General features: G+C 34.7%; 1 protein-coding gene across 3 annotated transcripts in view; it reads left to right on the forward strand.

Moving 5' to 3' along the window:
- Positions 1 to 612: 612 nt before the first annotated feature.
- Positions 613 to 21820, forward strand: part of LOC117340242 (nectin-4-like) — a 47307-nt gene continuing 26099 nt past the window's right edge. Inside the window, exons 1-12 of one of the 3 annotated variants that reach the window (XM_033902003.1) lie at positions 613 to 685; positions 4824 to 5225; positions 8053 to 8400; positions 8797 to 9066; positions 9620 to 9733; positions 10561 to 10647; positions 10897 to 10918; positions 11614 to 11666; positions 12118 to 12145; positions 12504 to 12590; positions 13150 to 13217; positions 13878 to 14587. In XM_033902003.1, the coding sequence (XP_033757894.1) occupies positions 637 to 685; positions 4824 to 5225; positions 8053 to 8400; positions 8797 to 9066; positions 9620 to 9733; positions 10561 to 10647; positions 10897 to 10918; positions 11614 to 11666; positions 12118 to 12145; positions 12504 to 12590; positions 13150 to 13217; positions 13878 to 13939 (1590 nt within the window). In that variant the 5' untranslated portion in view covers positions 613 to 636 and the 3' untranslated portion in view covers positions 13940 to 14587. Of the gene's footprint in view, positions 686 to 4823; positions 5226 to 8052; positions 8401 to 8796; positions 9067 to 9619; positions 9734 to 10560; positions 10648 to 10896; positions 10919 to 11613; positions 11667 to 12117; positions 12146 to 12503; positions 12591 to 13149; positions 13218 to 13877; positions 14588 to 21820 lie in introns of those variants that run through there. The other 2 variants (XM_033902004.1, XM_033902002.1) reach the window with 2 other exon arrangements.

Consider the following 21820-nt stretch of genomic DNA (forward strand, 5'->3'; position numbering starts at 1 on the left):
GTGTAAACACATTAGAATGCATACAATGGATATGTGAGGTTGGTCAGGTCCAAATATGTTATCTGTCAACGTACATTAATGAACCAATGGAAACTGAATATTGACTCGCTCTTAAATGAGAGAAATCCTACAATTCGAACAGAAAAATGACCTGTAAAACAAATGATGAAATTGCAGATGAATTTTAGCGCTACAGTACAAATAAGTACTTTGATTATTATTGATATATCTTTTCGGATAATTGTATATATATATTTTATGAAGAGTGATCCATGTAAAATAGTATACGTATTTGTATTTTACATCAACATAAGTAAGATATATGATTATGAAATAAACAATATAGACATAAATTACTTAGATGTGTAGGTTAAGCCATGTCGACTAAAACAATAAAATGTAGGAATTCGAGACAAAGGTGTTATATAGTTTGTATTAAAGGTGTGTTGATAATGTAAAGTCTTTCTACCCTTATATAACTATATATCATACCTACTGTAGCTTTCTACACTACGGTCGCGGTGTTTAAATAGTTTGTTTACAAACATTTAAAGACTGCAATGTTATATATATAGACTACACATACAGGTGTTGTAAATAAACACATAAACATCATCCTGGTTCTAAACATTCTGTATGGCGGTTATTTGGGTAGTGTCAGTGACACTTTTCATCGTGTACTCAGGTAAGTTAGACTCCATTAATGAATACCTGTATGTTACAACCTTTCTAAGATAATATGATATTCCAATATAATTAGATATTGTACCGAAACCAAAATGAATATTACTTTGTACACAAACAATGTATGTATTGTGTCGGGACATGTTATGATCGTCTCACGGAGTCATCGCTTGAAAAAGGGACTTCTCGGTCTGGGAACTTTGTGACGTGTTTAACACGCACATTGTTTGTGAAACATTCATTTTGATATCACATATTTCCAAACTAATGAATCTTATTGAAGATATTGTACCGACACCGCTGTTGAGTTCGTGTCAGTTATCAATAAGTGTAGTTGATAGAATTCAATGGAATGTATGAATGTAACCGGTACAAACAACTACTTCCTGGTTAAAAATACAACTATAAAATATTTACTTCGTGTTCTAGTGGGCCGACAAATCAAGGGAGGACAAAAAAACTCTATCATGCTATCATAAGGTGATCTGCCTTGTATATTTATATTATCGACAGTGTGCACATATGCTTTATCGGGGGGGTGTAAACATTCGTGTATCAGGTTTGTAAACATTCGTGTATCAGGGGTGTAAACATTCGTGTATCGGGGATGTAAACATTCGTGTATCAGGGGTGTAAACATTCGTGTATCAGGGATGTAAACATTCGTGTATCAGGGATGTAAACATTCGTGTATCAGGGGTGTAAACATTCGTGTATCAGGGGTGTAAACATTCGTGTATCAGGGGTGTAAACATTCGTGTATCAGGGATGTAAACATTCGTGTATCAGGGATGTAAACATTCGTGTATCAGGGGTGTAAACATTCGTGTATCAGGGGTGTAAACATTCGTGTATCAGGGATGTAAACATTCGTGTATCAGGGATGTTAACATTCGTATATCAGGGATGTAAACGTTCGTGTATCAGGGATGTTAACATTCGTGTATCAGGGATGTAAACATTCGTGTATCAGGGATGTAAACATTCGTGTATCAGGGGTGTAAACATTCGTGTATCAGGGGTGTAAACATTCGTGTATCAAGGATGTAAACATTCGTGTATCAGGGGTGTAAACATTCGTGTATCAGGGGTGTAAACATTCGTGTATCAGGTTTGTAAACGTTCGTGTATCAGGGATGTAAACATTCGTGTATCAGGGATGTAAACATTCGTGTATCAGGGATGTAAACGTTCGTGTATCAGGGATGTTAACATTCGTGTATCAGGGATGTAAACATTCGTGTATCAGGGATGTAAACATTCGTTTATCAGGGATGTAAACATTCGTGTATCAAGGGTGTAAACATTCGTGTATCAGGGATGTAAACATTTGTGTATCAAGGGTATAAACATTCGTGTATCAGGGGTGTAAACATTCGTGTATCAGGGATGTAAACATTCGTGTATCACGGGTGTAAACATTCGTGTATCAGGGGTGTAAACATTCGTGTATCAGGGTTGTAAACCTTCCTTTATCAGGTTTGTAAACGTTCCTGTATCAGGGATGTAAACATTTGTGTATCAGGGGTGTAAACATTCGTGTATCAGGGATGTAAACATTCGTGTATCAGGGGTGTAAACATTCGTGTATCAGGGGTGTAAACATTCGTGTATCAGGGGTGTAAACATTCGTTTATTAGGGGTGTAAACAATCTCCGTCTGAATTCTATCAGTAAGGTTGGCCATTGTCAACTTCTTTGTTTGCTTGCTTGGGTAATCGCCCCGTGAACAGCCAGGGTCATTTTGAGGCGAGGGCTCCTTGTAGTAGTTTGTGACTACCTTATGGAACAACATACGGGGGACCTGTCGCATGCCATTCAGAGTAATACTGGAAAAAATGTCTTGCCCAAGGACACAACCACGACAACACAGACCGGCCTGTTTCTAAGCTTCACGAGAAATACAATCATACACAGGTAGAGAGAGTCGAACACCCAGTTCAACAGAAATAACTGTAACCCTGGTAAATACGCATACTAGCCGCAAAATGCCGCACGGCTAGATAGATAGATAGATAGATATATCTTCTCTTTAGCTTTATCGGTTGAGCCTAAGACTAGTAAGCCAGAGGTCCCGGGCTCGACCCCTAGCTGAGGTAGTGATTCAAATTTAATTGGACATGGCCTCTGTTACATGATTAGTTACATACATTTCACTTACCCTTAATATCTTAATGTGAAATATTGAGGAGAATGGTTTATTGTAAAATTGTCTTTATTAGTCAAATTAGTGTTGGTTATCCTTTACTTAATGACGAGAAAATGATAATGAAACAAGAACTCTATTTTGCATTAAACAATAACTTATATTGATATCTTATTCTGATTACATAGTGCTATGTGTACTTCTCAGACAAGAACTTATGCATACCTCAGAATATTTTTGACCAAATCACCTTTTTCAGCTGAGTGAGTGATCTCAACTCACTGACTGTCACTAGACCTTTGGTGGTCCTGTGACAAGAGGAGCCGGTGGTACACCAAGTCTGCGATCTTGATATCTGATGAATCAGCACAGATTTTGTATTTGGCGGCAATTACTACCAACAACGACAGGGAGACGCTATGGCATCACTAGTCTTTATAGCTAATTATAGCTAATTAGGAATCACTTTGAAAAGCAAGCTCTAAAGTATGCCACGAATCCTCTATTAATGTTGTTCAGATATGTGGATGATACATTCACCAGATTACATGTATATGAAGAAGGGTTTTCTGAAACTCTATCACAAACATATCAAGATTACATCCGATCAGGAAGAAATGGTATTTTACCATTCTTTGACACCTGCATATGTCTGAATGACGATTTATCAAAGTTAAAGTATACAGAAAACCTACTCACACTGACCAGTATTTGAACTTTGATTCCAATCACCATCTGCAGTATAGAAGGTCAGTGGTAAAAAAGACTATTACATCAGGTTAATAAACTAGTAACTGATGAGAACGATTAAATCAAGAAAGTTGCGAATGTTGAAACCGCACTTTGTTCCAATGACTACCCTGAATGGATGTTTAAAACAACAAGGACTTAAAGAAAAGTTGGGAAAAAAAGTATTAACATCGGGATTCCGTACATCCGGGAAACATCAGGAGTGCTTCACAGAGTTTTCAAAAAACATGTTGTTAACATCTACCATAAACCATACATTTCTCTAAGACTGATTACTCACACACGTCAAACCATAAACATCGAAAAAGTGTGGGGTCACTTATCATATTAAATATAACAAATACAACAATGTATATATGGGTGAAACAGCAAGCCCTGAAGGAGTGAGGATGACAGAACATATCTCCAGACCATCACCAGCCATCCACGAACACTGTAACACTTCAACATCAAAACCGACACAGTGAAGGTACTAGGTTCGGGGGAGCACTTTGCTAAACGTAAAGTGAAAGTAGCTATTGAGATTAAACATCGACGGCCATATCTGAACAGAGACGAGGGGCTCAAGCTCCCACGAGTGTACCACCAGATTCTTGTGTCACATGACCACCAAAGGTCTAGTGACAACCAGTGATTTAAGGTCACTCACCCAGCCGAAGAAGGCCGAGTGATGTGATCAAAATATACTGAGGTATAAATAAAGTTTTGTTGTAGTCTAAGAAATATACGTAGAATAATAACCGAGTCCTATACATTTATATATTGTGTGAGCTTGATCAGACATGATAAATCATTAAAGCACAAAAACGGGAATCAACTGCCAAAGCTAATTACTTTTGAATCATTTTTTCAACGGATCATTAATTTACTCTACAGGAAAACAAACGGAGAGAAACCATAGAAGGATTTACGAATTGTATAAATGTATTCGAAAATATAATGACCTACTGCCATCAAGCGAATTTGAATATAGACACAGTCTATTTTAAATCATGAATATGAACTATTTAATCATTTGGTAATTTTGGGATAATACATAACGAATTTCAAAAAAATCTGTCTTGGCATTATGCGTTTAAACGTATCTTTTGTCCCAGACTAACAGGTGTCACCGCAATAAAAGATATCCGCCCACGAAAATTGTCCTCTTTGCGTGATATTGATAAGCGTAGTCAAAAAATTAAAGGTTTTAAAAATCAAGCAGAAATTGTTTCCATCACAATTTTACTCGTAATCTATTGCAGAAGTACAAGGTGACATTTCAGTCACAACGACAGTTAACCCAGTAGGACTTGTAGGGAACAATGAAGTTGAACTTGTGTGTACATACAGTCTGACGTCTATGGATAGAGTGTTCTCCATGTCATGGAAAAGGGAAACAACTAAAGACTCCGGAACATACAAACAGTTAGCATCCTTTTCACCACCAGGAACAAATCAAGCTCCGGCGACATTAACAAACTTAACAAATCCTTCTGTGTTCGGACGAGTAGTTCTGACCAATCCTACAGACTCCTCGCTCACAGCAATAATAAAGTTTACAAGTGTGGTGTGCGGTGACGAACGTAAATATCAATGTGCTGTACTTGGACTAAATTCCGGTATACAAGCCAACCCAGCCAGTGAGACCAGTCTTACTGTCACAGGTAATAATACTATCTCGACGTATGTCATCATTTTATATAATACTATCTCGACGTATGTCATCATTTTATATAATACTATGTCGACATATGTCATCATTTAATATAATACTGTGTCGACGTTTGTCATTATTTCCTATAATACTGTGTCGACGTATGTCACCATTATATATCATAATGTGTCAACATATGTCATAGCTTTATGTAATAATGTGTCGGCGTATGTCATCATTTTATATAATGATTTGTAAACTTATTTCATCATTTTATATTTACCATTGTATGGCACTGCCACTATATAACCCTACCAATTCAGTTGCGAGTTCACCAGCTTATGAACTGCCAACTGAAATTTGAATTTGAAAATTTCAAAAAAAAAATCCCACGACAAATAAAAAATCGCAGATGGTAAACATAAGCATTGAACGGCTTTCAGTTGGCATTCATATTCAATATGAATGCCAACTGGACAGAGGCAAATTCCATCCGTTCAATGCTAAAGTATACTACTATGTCGACGTACATTTTTTGCATATCATCATTTTACATACAACTGTTTCGACGTATTTCATCATTTTATGTATTTTTTATATCTTTGTTTATCATTTTATATAATACTATGTCGACATATGTCATCATTTCAAATAATAATGTATCGACACATGTCATAATGTTATATTCTACTATGTCGACGTATATCGTAATTAGGGCTTTTCACCTAAGTGGTGAAAAGACCTATTGTTTCTGTTATGTTTATTATTATTCTTCTTCTTCTGCATTTTATTTTGTCACACAAGTTGTGGGAAAATGGTAAAAGGTATGCCAAGTCAGTTATGGCTATTGTATATGGCATGAGTTGAAGGGGTGACAGCAACATCTTCAAGTAAGTCAAGAAACCAAGATGGCCGCCATGACGTCATACCTCAAAAGTTTAAAATGGCCATAACTCGAAAAGTATTCAAGAAACAAGAGTCATGTTATGATATTATGTTACAGTAACTTTGGGGCTAACTTTTATAAAATTACAAGTTAAAGGTCAGAGGTCAAATAAAAAAGCTCGCCAGGGGGTCAAGTTAGTTTATTTTTAGAAAATCTTCATTTTTCAATCCTTTTCCAAAAAAAATTCTTAGTATGACGTAGAATGTCATTCTGATGAATTTGACGTTTTCAGTTTTTCTGTGACACATACGGTTCCTGTTGTACGCCATTTTGAATTTCCCCCTATATATTCTATATTAAAAATAGTTTTACATTTTAAACTTCTTCTCAAGTTCCACAAGTGGCATTCAGCTCAATCTTAGCTGAAATAATCCTTGGATTGTCCTGGCCAAGTTATGTTATTTTTTAAGTTGATTTGAAATCCAAGATGGCCGCCATGACGTCATGTTTTAAAAAGCTTAAAATGCCCATAATTAAAAAAGCATTCATTATACAGGGGTCGGGTAATTATGTTATTTGTAGTTAATGCCTGGCTCTAGCTTTTACTCACTAAACGTTTTAGGGTCAGAGGTCAATTAAAAGCGTTCGCTGTGGGGTCAAATAAGTCTAATTTTAGAAAATCTTCATTTTTCAATCTTCTTCCAAAAAAATTTCTTAGTATGATGTAGAATGTCATTCTGATGAATTTTACGTTTTCAGTTTTTCTGTGACACATACGGTTCCTGTTGTACGCCATTTTGAATTTCCCCTTATAAATTCTATATTAAAAATAGTTTTACATTTTAAACTTCTTCTCAAGTTCCGCAAGTGGCATTCAGCTCAATCTTAGCTGAAATAATCCTTGGATTGTCCTGGCCAAGTTATGTTACCTTTTAACTTGGTTTGAAATCCAAGATGGCCACCATGACGTCATATATTAAAAAGCTTAAAATGCCCATAATTCATAAAGTGTTCATTTTACAGGGGTCATATGATTATGTTATTTGTAGTTAATGCCTGGCTCTAGCTTTTACTCACCAAAAGTTTTAGGGTCAGAGGTCAAATAAAAGCGTTCGCTATGGGGTCAAATAAGTCTATTTTTAAAAAATCTTCATTTTTCAATTTTTTTCCAAAAAAAGAAATTTAAGTATGATTCAAAATGTTATTCTGATGATTTTCATGTTTTTTTGGTGTTTCGGTAACGTTTACCATTAACGCGGAACGCCATTTTGAATTAATTTGGCATCAGATATATAACGGCATCTGAGATATAACGTTAGTTGGACGAGGGGAGATAACTCGTACAAGGCTGTACGAGTTATTTCCCTTCGTCCACTCCTTTGTTGAAATGTAATATCTCAGATGCCTGATTAATCAAAACTAGAATGTGAATGACCTATCAAGTGTTCTAAAATAGTTTTTTATGTTTGGAAATACCAAGCCTTTAGGTCATTTATGCTAAATAGTGAAAAGCCCGTCAAATTGTTCCGAAACAATTTCTAGTTTTATATATTACTGTGTCGACATATGTCATCAATTTATATCATTCTGTGTCGACGTATGTCGTCATTTTATATAATACTGTGTCGACGTATGTCGTCATTTTATATAATACTGTGTCGACTATGTTATAATTATGTATAATACTGTGTCGACGTTTGTCAACATTTAATATACTACTTTGTCGACACATGTCATATTTTATGTATTATTATGTCGACGTATGTTATTAGTTTGTATGAAAAATGTGTTGATGTACGTCTGTTTTTGATACAAAAAAATATCTAATCATTTGCTTCCAAGTACATTTGATATCGGTCGAGTTAATGACTTCATTTTTCAAATATTCTTTCATTTAAAAATATTTTAACGAAATGTGTGTCTGTTGAAATGCGTTCATGATTCTATACAGCACATCCCAATGCCAAGTCCTTCGGTGAAGTAGAAATGGTCCCATCGTCAAATATTGCGGAGGGACGAACAGTCCAGTTCACGTGTACCAGTAACGTTGGTCGGCCGGCCGGGACGTTCCTGTGGACCAAGTACAGGGGTGTTTCTGAGTCCGTGGGTAGTACCGTAACCTCTACAACACAGACATCCCCCAGTACCGACTGTACCTTCACCGGAAGTAGTGTCATCAACATACCGATGACCAAGGACGACAATGGCGTCATCATCAGGTGTACCTTACAACAAGAAACACTCTCTGACCCAACAAACAACGCTTACTATAGACAAACTAATCCCATCAGTGTTTATTGTAAGTCTGTGCTAGGATTGTGTATCATGTTCGTGTAACATTTCATAATAACACTTGAGATCATACCGTAAGTCAATCTTTAATGCATTTTTTTTAATAGAACTGATAACAATAATAAGGTTTACTCCCCTTACATATAATTCGACTTTTCTTTTCAGTTCGCTAATTTTCATGCATTTCATGCATAATATGCTGGTTTTTCGCGAATGATGTGTCCTAGAAGGAGGACACTTCTGGTTGTTACAGTTTCACATTCATTCTCCCGTTTTTACTACCCATATTAAACTCGTAATTAAAATGTTTTACAATCTTTAATCCTTAGTAATGGCAACCTATATACAATAGGTGTCAACTATTATTCGTAAATAAATATTTATTTATTCATTTTTACCAAAGACCAAACTAGAACACCTACCATAATAAAGAATCCCACGAAGGCCATCCATTACGAGGGCGAAGATTTGACCTTGACCTGTGCTGCGGAGGGCAACCCTCCTCCTACCTATATATGGCGACTTAACAGAGGACATGTGCAGGTCGGCACTCGATCACAGTTATCGCTGACTGACATAAATATCAACCAATCAGGAGATTACGTCTGCGAGGCGAAGAACAATTTCACAGGGAATACTTACAATTTGTCCAAGATGATAAGTATTACAATAGGTAAGTTTTTAAAAATTAATTCCTCTTGAAAAGTCAGATATTTGGCAATAACGATATTTAAAACTGTTGTCATGCTAATCGATTGGTATACCTGTATTGAATGGGCACATTGATTGTAAGGTTTAATAATTTGAATGATAATCTTCATACAATAAAAACCTAAGTGTTCGCTCGGTTTATCAAGACTGTACTCTTCTGATTTAGGTGTTATGACCAGCTGTTATTATTCGGCTGATACTAGCTATGCATGTTTGAGCAACCATTTATTTTTGAGCTTTTAAAGTAATTCCTTCCACCAAATTAAAAGTGACGCGACTTTAGTATTACAGGATTACATAGTTTGGTCAATAAAGATGCTCGTTTCAAGGACGATTACAATATGTATGTGTATCAAATTATGTAGCGTCGTTAATACCTGAACATAATAGATTGTAGATATGTATCTAATACAGGAGGGAATCACGCTATATACAATGGTCGGGAACCTGTTCTTTTCCTTTCTATAATTGAAAATGAAACCCTTCAATGACGTGTTTATTTCGTATATATATAGAAGCATCACCACCAGTCACTTCTACAGATTTCGTCACCACAACAACTCCAGGTCCATCTGAGGGGCACGATTCTAAGGATGATGATGCCACGAGGAAAACGACAGCTGATGGTGGTAAAATTTCTTAATAACTCACTTTTAGACTCCATAGCCGGCAATCTCCCAACAGTTGATTGAATAGTGGATAAATCGTGTTTATTTCAAGAGTTCAAAAGATGAATATTGTGACTTGATCAAATTCTGTTTAAGTTTATTGACGACGTCAAGATATCAATGAAAGTATAATAATGTCTTGTGTTCTGTGTATATTCACTGATTAATAAGATTTACTTAGAATCAGAAGACACCTACCCTATAGGAACGCCTGGTCGCATTCCGCTGATACAATGTGAGGATTTATATGTTAATCTAGATTTATTAATACTTTATCGACTTTGATTTAAACTTACATTTTTATTGCCGATTTGTGTGTTTATTATATATAATCCAGTAGGTTTTTTTGTTGTGTTTATTTTATAAAAGCCATTTTATAATAGTCATGTACACATCAGGTGTTGTTATGTTAAGTTTATTTATAGAAGTCGTGTACATAGCAGTTGTTATAATGTTAAAATTATTTTACAGAATCTGTGTACACATCAGGTGTTGTAATGTTGTGTTTATTTTACAGAATCTGTGTTCACATCAGGTGTTGTAATGTTGTGTTTATTTATAGAAGTCGTGTACACATCAGGTGTTTGCATGTTGTGTTTATTTATAGAAGTCGTGTACATAGCAGGTGTTGTAATGTTATGTTTATTTATAGAAGTCGTGTACACATCAGGTGTTGTAATGTTGTGTTTATTTATAGAAGTCGTGTACATAGCAGGTGTTGTAATGTTGTGTTTATTTATAGAAAGTGTGTACATAGCAGGTGTTGTAATGTTGTGTTTATTTTACAGAATCTGTGTACACAGCAGGTGTTGTAATGTTGTGTATATCGGTGATCCTGTTGTCATTGACCGTCGGACTGGGGATATTTATCAGTCGTGAGTACAAATCATAATTATTAGCTATAAATTGATGAATTTGAATATTGAATACTAAGTTGATATCTATATAATTATAACCGGTTAAGGATTGGCTTAGAGTTAACCGTTATTTCTAACCACTCCTTACATCTAGTTATATTGTTAAACGTTTTGTAGTTTGATACTGATGTGTCATAGATCGTTCACGCACATTTTTTTTTAAATTGGAAAAGGTAAAGCTCGGAAATAAATCTCATTTCATTTCAGGCAACAAACGACTTCCTTTTTTGTAAGTATTAAGCTCAATAAGTTAAACATTTATAGACTTTAAGTCTTTTAAACGATATATATTTATGGTCAATATTGTATTTATTTATTTTAGTACTCAACAAATTAACACTGTAAGATGAACCAAGTATCTGAGTAAAATATATTTTAAGGTTTGTAGCTGTTTTCCTGAGTAAATAACACATGAGGTGAGTACTTTCTATATAAGAAAAAAAGATATTTTAACATCAAACGAGCGAATGAAGGGATATGGTCACTATTGTTAACATATTTTATAATATTAGAAGTAAAGATTCGTTTGAATATGTTCCTGTCCTTACCTCATCCCTGGTTTTACAAATCAGGTTTTTTACAGTAATTAACTTGTATCGTAGTATTATCCTGAACTAAACTGCGAATTGTTTAACTCCATGGATTAATAACTCTTTCTTTATTTTAAGAATTTGAAATGCATTTATATAAATGATAATGGGTTTTTCAATACAAGCAAATAGGTTTACTGTATTTGGTAAAGATCACAACAGCAGGTTAGGAAAACAGAGATCTTTAGCAACGCTATATACATATATAAATCCTAATGTTTAGGAAAGACCAACTTGAACTGTCAATATTACTTTGTAATAATAAGTAGTTATTTAATTACTTTTCGGGTTCAATAGAGACGATATCATTTTACTTAAATAGCTTCATTTACAGCAAAACGCCAATGATGAAGGATTTGGGGAGGTTTTCGATGGCTCGTCCTACTGGTAAATTAACGAAATTTACTTACTGATATTCATAAATTGTATTATGATTGTCTTTTCCCATCAGTCAGAGTTGTGCCATATATGCAAATATAGCATCTTTAAATATGAATGTTTTAATTTTTATTGATTAATGACAGCCAAAATAAATTAAACGTCATCACTAAGCTGTTTCCATCTTTCTAGGATCCCCAATGATTATAAAGTTTGTGGTGCCTAGCAAGCGACCACAACCTGGATGAGGATGTGTAAAACAGCTGTCAGACAATTAATCTCATACTTTTCTTAAGTTGATTTCAAAGAACATGGATTACGTTTATGAATTCTGAACAATGTCATGATAAAGATTTGAATTTTTATCTGTATAACATGACATATTATAGTATAATTTATTTATTTCTTTATTGAACAGGAATTTTAACTTTTTTCACATATAAATCATATTGTTTTGCAGCAAATACAGGTCAAGCGGAGGACGAAAGGTACAATAATGCTTATTATGTTAATAATACTTTTCTCCGTGTGGTTTGTGACTCGTTTGTTTTCCTGAATACTTTTCTGATATTAAGAATAAATAAAAATTACCCCCCCCCCCCCCCCCCCCCCCCCCCCCCCCCCCCCCCCCCACACACACACACACACACACGCACGAAAAAAGGAAAATAAATAAAATAAAATAAACCTTGAATTACAATTTTGAGTAGTTTATCAGGTTAATGTAATGTAAGGCTAGCGTAATCAATACCAGTCAAATGCATATAAAATGTCATTTGATTCGACTGTATCAGTGATCGAAATGGTAAAATGATCTCGTTAATATATATGTAATCATTTTAACAGATCACGGTATCAACATTTGGATATTGCTGCTGTCGCCGGTCCGTCTGTGTATCAGACGTTAGGACAGACACCGGACGGTAAAGACAGGTAGGTATTGACTGAATACCGTCTGTGTATCAGACGTTAGGACAGACACCGGACGGTATAGATATGTAGGTGTTGAGTATATTAAATCACTTTTATTAAATTTGCCGGGTACGATAAACAAACGGGGACATTTATTTAAGCATTGATGTCATTTTTTTTTAGTTTTATTGGGGTAGGAAACAAATTTTGTTTGCAAACTTCTGTAAGAATCCGCTACATCAATGCTTAAATAAATGTCCCCGTTTGTTTATTGTACTCGGCAAATTTAATAAAAGTGATTTAATACACTCAACAAAATTTGTTTCATACCTCGATGAAACTAAAAAATAATTGACATCAACGCTTATAATGATTTTCTAATTAAAAACATGTTCTTTTTCTCAAATCAATGCGCAACGTCAATGGTCGTATTGTGACGTCACATTTTTCGCGCCATTCTCGGAATTTCTTTCATAGAAGAATGAAAAGAATTTTTCGACCAATCAGATTTGAGTATTTACCATGAAAACAAAGAAAAAATAATTATAATACCTTGTATACGCTACTTTGTTTATTATAGAAACTATGATGTATTAAATGGGAGATCCGCACCCAATGTTTACGACGAGCTCTCTGGACCTAACGCAGGTAAGAGTTATCTCCCTTAGTATATGTGTATATATATCTGTCACTTTAAAAGGCCCAAGACCGCACTGGAAATAAAATGTTTGTTTAGTATTATAGTATCATATGTAACACTTAACTCTATACTTGAATATAGTTGATGGTCAATGGTAACGGTGAACGATCACACCTGTTCACTTTAGATATGAAATCTGCTTACCTGTGTTCACTTTAGATATGACATCTGCTTACCTGTGTTCACTTTAGATATGAAATCTGCTTACCTGTGTTCACTTTAGATATGAAATCTGCTTACCTGTGTTCACTTTAGATATGAAATCTGCTTACCTGTGTTCACTTTAGATATGAAATCTGCTTACCTGTGTTCACTTTAGATATGAAATCTGCTTACCTGTGTTCACTTTAGATATGAAATCTGCTTACCTGTGTTCACTTTTCATCTAAACATGGGTTGTACAATGTTGGTACAAATTTTCTAAAAACAAAAATATGTTCACAGTATACTGGCGAAAAGGTTGTGTATCGAAATTCACGTGGCGACGAAAATGATGAAATGAACATTATCTTCAAATATTTCAATATTGCTATAATTTGAGATGCATTGCATATGTTCATACAATGTATATGATAGGTATATTACTAAACCCTATTCTTATGTTGTAGGTCCTACCCGACAATACATTAACATCGCCTTAACCGAGGATGATCCTACCAGAAATACATAGACGTAACTGAGAATAACTTTTTAAATTAACTTATTGTCATTAAATCTGACCTGAAGGTAGGGTGTAAGAATTGTACCTGTTGCTTTCATTGCATTATCATAAGAGGCGACTAAATTTAGGATATAATCTTTTCTCTTCTTTTTCTAACAGCTTTCTTCTTCCTAATGTCTTGACAATGCCTGAGTTTGGGCCTTTAGTTGAGCGATCGCCATGTGAGGAACACGTTGAGTTCTGTCCCCTGACTAAATTTGTTAGTGTCCGGTTACACCTGTTTGTATATATTTCTAATGTACACGGCAGTGTATATATATATATATTCGTCATGCTAACTGATTCCATAGAAAACAGACTAAATTAGGTATTGTCATGTTACAACTGTGTATATGTACATTCCTCTTGCTTACTGATTCCGTAGAAAACAGACTAAATTCTGTAGTGTTATGTCACAACTGTGTATATATTTTCCTCGTGCTCATGTATTCCTTTGAAAACAGGCTAAATTAGATTTTGTCATTTTAGAACTGTATATATATATATATGTTCCTCGTGCTAACTAATTCCGTAATAAACACTAAACATCTTCTTGCCTTGTAACAACTGTGTATACCTATTCCTCATGATATTTGATAAATATAATGAAATAACGTATTGTGTTGTTATATTTCCATCACCAAACCCGTGTTAATGTGTTTATCATGTTAATTTATTGTAGACGTTTGTACGACATCAGGATATTAAATCTGTATGTACTGTCCGAAAGGCATACAGTATAGAGAATATAGCATATCATTATGGGATATCTAATGCCGATAAATAATTTCAAATTTATATTATAGATAAATATGTGATAATTACATACATTTAGATATTTATACCTGGTGTCATGTTCAGCTAGGAAAGAATAATTATAATGTTTTATTTGAATGCAACAGAAAAAGTTGATACCAATTTTCAAATTGAATATCAAGAAGCCTTCCGCCGTCATGTTTTTTGACCGATTAGAATTTGGTGTTGGTAGGCTCTATCTTATGCCCTGTAGAAATAACAACACTTTGATGATGTTCTCTAGCGATGGTTGCCACAGTTTGAACGAATCAGTGTCAGGGGAGGAAGCTCTTTTGATGAATCGAAATAAACTTTGCTGCTCCATATATCAACAACAGATGTACAAAAATGTGTGATAGCGAAAATTGACCGGCACACTCAAATCATTGGGATTTAGATATGTTACGTGCTGACTTCCGTTTTCATTTCTATTAATTTCTTGTGAATGTGATTTGTAGATGTAACGGACACATGTATTTACGCTGTTTACTATTTAAAGTGGTTGTTATAAGTTAGTTTTTGATTTTGTTATCAGACCTCGTATTATTTATCCTGCCATTGTAGACTCTTACATGGTTGGTTTATGTTAGTTAGATAATCTTCTTCTATGTATTGGTATTCAAAGTGAAAAAAAACTGAATTTCATATCATTTTGTCTTAAGTTATTGATGTTCAATGATGAGTTGACTTCTCCTTTGATAAAATTACATTTTGCGCCGTGTCTGTTTTCATACACAAAGGTAGATCGCATGTTTTGTATCATACCTATACGGTCATAAATAGGTAACTATAAATATATATATATATAACACCAGGTAAGTTTTTCTTTTTCACGAACATTTCTATTATTTTCCAAATTATTTGATAGATACAGATTACTGAATTACACAACTGTTGAAGTCGTTTAGGAAGTTGGTTTATGAAAGTAGATTAGGAAACACATCATACGTAACCGGAACAGTTACTGGGATATGGGGTCGCGGTGGCCGAGTGGTTAAGGTGTACCGACCCTTTATCACTAGACCTCCACCTATGGGTTGCGAGTTCGAAAACTACGTGGGGCAGTTGCCAGGTACTGACCGTAGGCCGGTGGTTCTTCTCCGGGTTCTCCGGCTTTCCTCCACCTCCAAAACCTGGCACGTCCTTAAATGACCCTGGCTGTTAATACAACGTTAAACAAAAACAAAATAAACCAAAACCACTGGGCTTTTGTACTGCATCATTCTACGGCGTTACAGATCAACATAACCCATAGGGGTGCTTTACATCCTTACTACTACGCTACGAGAGTTTTTTCGAAGTGTTACAACTATCGAGTGACAGTAAATTTTAGGAAATGTATGGATCCCCTGAAAGACTGCAAGTTAATCAAAATGAAGTAAAAAAAAATTAATAAGCAGTTTATGTATAAACTTAAAATTTTTAAAAAAATCCGTATTTCTTGATCCCGATATAAAAAAAAGTCAAAATCACACTTTGATTATGAGGGAGCCTATTTACTAAAATATCATAATACTAAAGTAATCAAGAGATGCGAATTATTTCAGATGTATGGTTTGTAGCTTTGTGGTGTATATATAACTTCATTGTGGTTATTTATTTCAATAATTAAAGAACTTCTAGGGAATCAGATTTTGAAACTGTATCTGGGTAAATACTTTAACGATAAGCAGACTTACATGAAAAGACATACTTATTATATTTTAAAAGCAATTTGAATTGAAAGAATACCTTGTTAAACTAAAGCCAAAAGAAAGAAAAAAGATAATTTAATCTAAAAAGTGAATTAAGCATTTTCTCAAAGGTACCGGAAGTTGGATTGGTATACCCTAAGAAAACAGAACTTATAATATATGCCTTGTCGAAAATAGTGATTGATATTATTACCTGTTCAAATGTGAACGAAAAAATACTCCGAAACATAACTGTACTTTTCCATGTCTTATCAAAATGCGTAGACAGTTTACTATATTCAATATTAACTTTAACAGGTATTAGTTTAGACAAAAACCCGAAAAGCTACTGAATTTACATCGGTAAATATAATGTTCTCTTCATTGTTATCCGCCGGGTACATGTACCTGTAAAGTGCGAAACGAAAGCAAAAAGAAACGAAAGGAAACAAAACGAAATCAAACGAAACGAAACGAAATCAAACGCAACGAAGAAGGAAACATTGAAAAAATATCAGACTGTACACAGGCCTAAGTGACCCGGTCTCATCGGTGTAAAAACAACACACAGGAATAAATTGATCGCAATAGGATAAAAGAACTATGGCGAATGTATGAGGACATTCTTGTATCTGTATCTCTTTGAAAATGAAAAATATTGAACATGATTTTTTTTTTGCAATATTCGTTCAGTTCTTTGAATATAAAATAAATTTACAGAATATATGCTTGCTTCACGATTTATTGGCATACAAATCGCGTAGTGTATTGTGTGTAAAATAAATCTTATATTAAACTTTTGATTTTAACAAAAATAATCACAAATACTGGTTAAATATCTTTTTACCAATAACAGTATAATCATAAACTATATAATTCTTTCTTACCCACCTGCTAATTAATAATATCTGATAATCAACGTGATTCACTTTCAAATTAAATGAACGTTAATCGTACATCAGAGACGTTGCTTACAGTAACATATTTGCGTTTCACTCATTAGTTAACGTTGTTAAACTTACTATACGCGCTGTTTCAAGCATGCAACTTCAGCTACGTTATTCAATGCATGTCTGACCTGGGGTTTAGATGAAAATAACAAGTTGATCTTACGAATATTTCAGAGAAAAGCTGAAATAAAATAACGTATCTTCCTTTTTCAACCGGTACTTAAATATTGTCTAAAACATTCTGCCCACACTCCACACTTCAATACGGGAACAGCCGCCTTTTATCAGTAAATCGCGACTTTTAAGTACAGCCATTTTCCCGAAAGTATAACTTTTCACGATCAGATACACACACCTGGCTTTCCTACCATAAAAGGAGTTGCTTACAACCACCTCTGTCACGTGATTTTAGATCGGGCGTAAATCAATACACAACGCGATTTGCATGCCTATAAATCGTGGACTTAGCATATTATCTAAATAGTTATTTTATATCTAAAGAACTGAGTAAATGTTTTTCGTTTTGTTTGATTTCGTTTTGTTTCGTTTCGTTTTGTTTGATTTCTTTTGTTTCGTTTCGTTTGATTTCGTTTCGTTTCGTTTCACACTTTACAGGTGCCTTTATCCGCCATGCATAGAGAAAGTAACACCCAATTGCCACTTGTAACATATTTCGTATGTTGGTAAGTAATTAAAATCTCAATTGAAGTGTCAAATCATAAATATGATTTAAATGTGTGCCATCAAAAACATATTCCAGTGTACAACTACAACATTGTGAGAAGGTTTTTTATCAAATGACTCTGCGACGTTCCAATAAGTCCTAAATGCAACGTATAACGTAAATATAAGCTATTTTTGAACGATTCCAAGTGTCTACCAATACCAAAGTCGTGCCTAGCAAAAACGTATTTTTTACGATGAATTGAAATATTTTATTGGACCTGAAATTATATCTATAAGTATTGAATCAGATTACGTTAGTTTAAAATCAACCTACATCGCCTTAAATGGGCTTGCATGATACTATAATATTCATCCATAAAAACGGTATTACCTCCCTTGATATTGTAACATATTACCGCCAGGGGGCAACACACACATTTGTATACATTTCAAAACTATTTTTAAACGACATCATCCTCTTTCGGTTGCATGAAACTATCATGTATCGTGTCACCAAGCTGCCTATATTTAGACGTGTGTAACTTAACCCGGATTTGACCTTCACTTGTACGACGGAACTCGGGTCGTATTCTACTTGTATATTTACAAGAGTTCCTTTTATTTTGCTATATGGTACAGGGAATTTTCTCCTTCCTATTTAAGGAACGTATTTGCTATCATTTTACATGCATCCTTTAAAAAGCTCATCTCAATACCGCATCGTTGAAAAATTTAAGTGTCTATGACCGAAGCTAGGATGTTGAGAAAGGACAGACATATTTAGTTCACATGTATCAGGGGCGTTGCTCGGCTAGGACGATCTTATGGACAGAGTACAGTAATGTTACAATCCCGTGCGTGGGTAGAAACACAGAGCCCATTGTGTCTAACAGCGGGAAACCCTCGATACCACTTAGCACCGTATACTATAGAAACACTGCTATTATCAATATGTTCTGTAAGTCGGCGTGAATGACGTTTATCATTAATTGTGTTAAAGTGATATATAAAATTCACCTGTTACAATAATTCCTAAATCAGTAAATTATTTTGAAAATAAAATCTACACAAAAGGATTCAGGTCTGAACTATAATTTCCCGTGAAAAGTTTGAACCTCAAGAAAGTAGATAAGTCACTTGCATATATCATTGTGTAGACGATATATTAAGTACGACTGAAAGAAAGAGATGCATAGACAAGTACTATGGTCTGATTACACTTTGCTTTCTTTACCGTCAGACTAAACCGGAACAAGTGCAATAACAAACCATCACAACATCCATTACGAAGGAGACAGCTTGAACTTGGCCTCTGAAATCAACCCTTTTCCTAAATATATATGGTGGTTCACAGGTGGAGACAGCGGCACAGCTAAAGCTGGGTAACATCAGTATTGACTAATCCAGACACTGGAACAATCTACACAGTCTATAAGCATTACCTTACGCACGCAGAATAACGCATGCGCGTGAAAACGTAGCAATACTGTTATAAAAATATGAATTAAATTGGACGGATGGTTCACGAACATACGTCACACCTGATTGGACGAATGATACATGGACATACGTCACACCTGATTGGACGGATGGTACATTGACATACGTCACACCTGATTGGACGGATGGTACATGGACATACGTCACACCTGATTTGATAGATATTACACGTACATACGTCACACCTGATTTGACTTCTATTTTACTTAAATGATTATGGAGAAAATATTTCATTACACGAATGTAATTATCATCCCGGGGAGGGGGTATTAATTGTCCATGCACAAATCTTATTATTACACTGAAATTAAAAACAAAAAGGAAAAAATAAGAAACATAATTGACATTAGTTGGTTTGAATTTGTATATACACAGAAGAGACCAAGGTCCATCGTATATGAACCGTATGACATAATATTGCCATTGATATTGACTCTAATTGAAAGTAAACCTCTTTTACAAAAATAACAGAATATGCTTATTTTTGGAATTAACAGATTTTTTTTTGCAATTTTCGGTGTCAAACGTCCTTATCGGGATGTTTTCTTCAATTCTCGTGTTCTAGCGTGGTCATCTGACTTGGACGAAAGTCTAGCCAGCGTACCCCATTCACGTATTTTGCTGTACAAATAAATATACACTTGCTAATCTCACTTAGAGACCGGAGAAAAGTTTCCTACCTCTTTCTGTATTTACGTATTTATTCACGTACAATTATTTAACGGCGTCAGGAACTGACATTAATTGACGGAGTTTAATTTGTTCACTACAATCTTTTCAGTTTTGACAATATGACATTTTTGTTAGAATGTACAGCACTTCCTTTGTTCACTTACAAACACCTTGTTGCTCTTGTCTGTTGTATAAGTTTATATTTAGGGTAACGAGGAGCGCTGGGACGTTTCCTAAGGCATGTGGTATGGTTCATGCTTCTGTATTAGAACTCTTCAGTATTTTCAGCATCGCATTTGGCAAGCAGAAACGAACAAACGTTGATACACAAAAGCAATGCATTGTTACTAATTAGAAAATGTTTACACAGGATTTCCAAAGGCCTAATATATCGTGTAGAACGTTTTCGGATGTACGTAAACGTTTGTCGATCCAACACTAAGGTAAATTCTCCGTGTTTATTGTTCCCATGACACCCGTTTGTAACACAGGCGCTTGCATAGAAAATGTGATTTTCAATTTTTTTTTATTTGACAGTGGTATGTGTAATCTGTTGAGCTCAAGGTTGGCAACTCCGCCACGAGCGAAACGGCACCCCATCTCACTTCAATCGACTAAAAAACACATTGATTCACAATGACACGGTGCACACTATATACTACCGTCATCAGGAAACATTTATCTTTAACCTACCTTGTCACTTAATACGAATTGTTACATCCAAAACACAATAATCCGTGAAAACATCGCCGAATTCCTCGCTCAGAACGCCATTTTTCAAACGGCTTATTCAGCCTGTCCAGATTCTTCATTTACATACGAAGTTGAAAGGTCATGTGATTGTATAATCGGCTGCCGCCAGGTGCACTTTTGGAGGTCATCTCCGCATGCATTTTGTCCGGAAAACACTTCGGCTCGCTGAAGAGTTTTTCTAATTTACGATTATTTGAAGACATTTGTCAATGAATGATGATTTATAATCATAAATTATTTATCATTTTGAACATGAGAGTACCATGCACCGTATATGACAGTGACATGACAGACTTAATTATTTTTTTGTTGTTTTGTTTGTTTTTTTATTATTTTTTTATTTTTTTTTTTGCTTTTTGTAATTTTATTTTTATTTTTTATCTTTTTTATTTGTTTTTTTGTTTTTTTTGGTTTTTTTTTGTAATTAATATTCGGAAATATACTGTAAACCTTTAAACGCAATAACAAAATCATCCGGTAGAAATATATCGCAATTAACATGTGTTACCTGCCATCGCCAATTGAGTGATTCCCCCAAAATAAGACAGAAAGCTAGCAGATTATCCTTAAAACGGCCCTATCCATTTGACGATGTGGGGCTTGTTAAAAGTTTTCATTTTTTTAAATTAAAACTAGTTTTACAACACAACTTGTAATCTATTGCAGCAGGAGTACAGGGTGATATATCTGTCAAAACGACAGTTAACCAAGTAGGACTTGTAGGGAACAATGAAGTGGAACTTGTGTGTACATACAGTCTGACATCTAGGGATAAAGTCATCGTCATAGGACGGAAGAGGGAGACCTATAAAGACTCCGGTACATACGAGGTTTTAGCACTA

The sequence above is a fragment of the Pecten maximus genome, chromosome 13 (genome assembly GCF_902652985.1).
Source record: "Pecten maximus chromosome 13, xPecMax1.1, whole genome shotgun sequence".
NCBI lineage: Eukaryota > Metazoa > Mollusca > Bivalvia > Pectinida > Pectinidae > Pecten > Pecten maximus.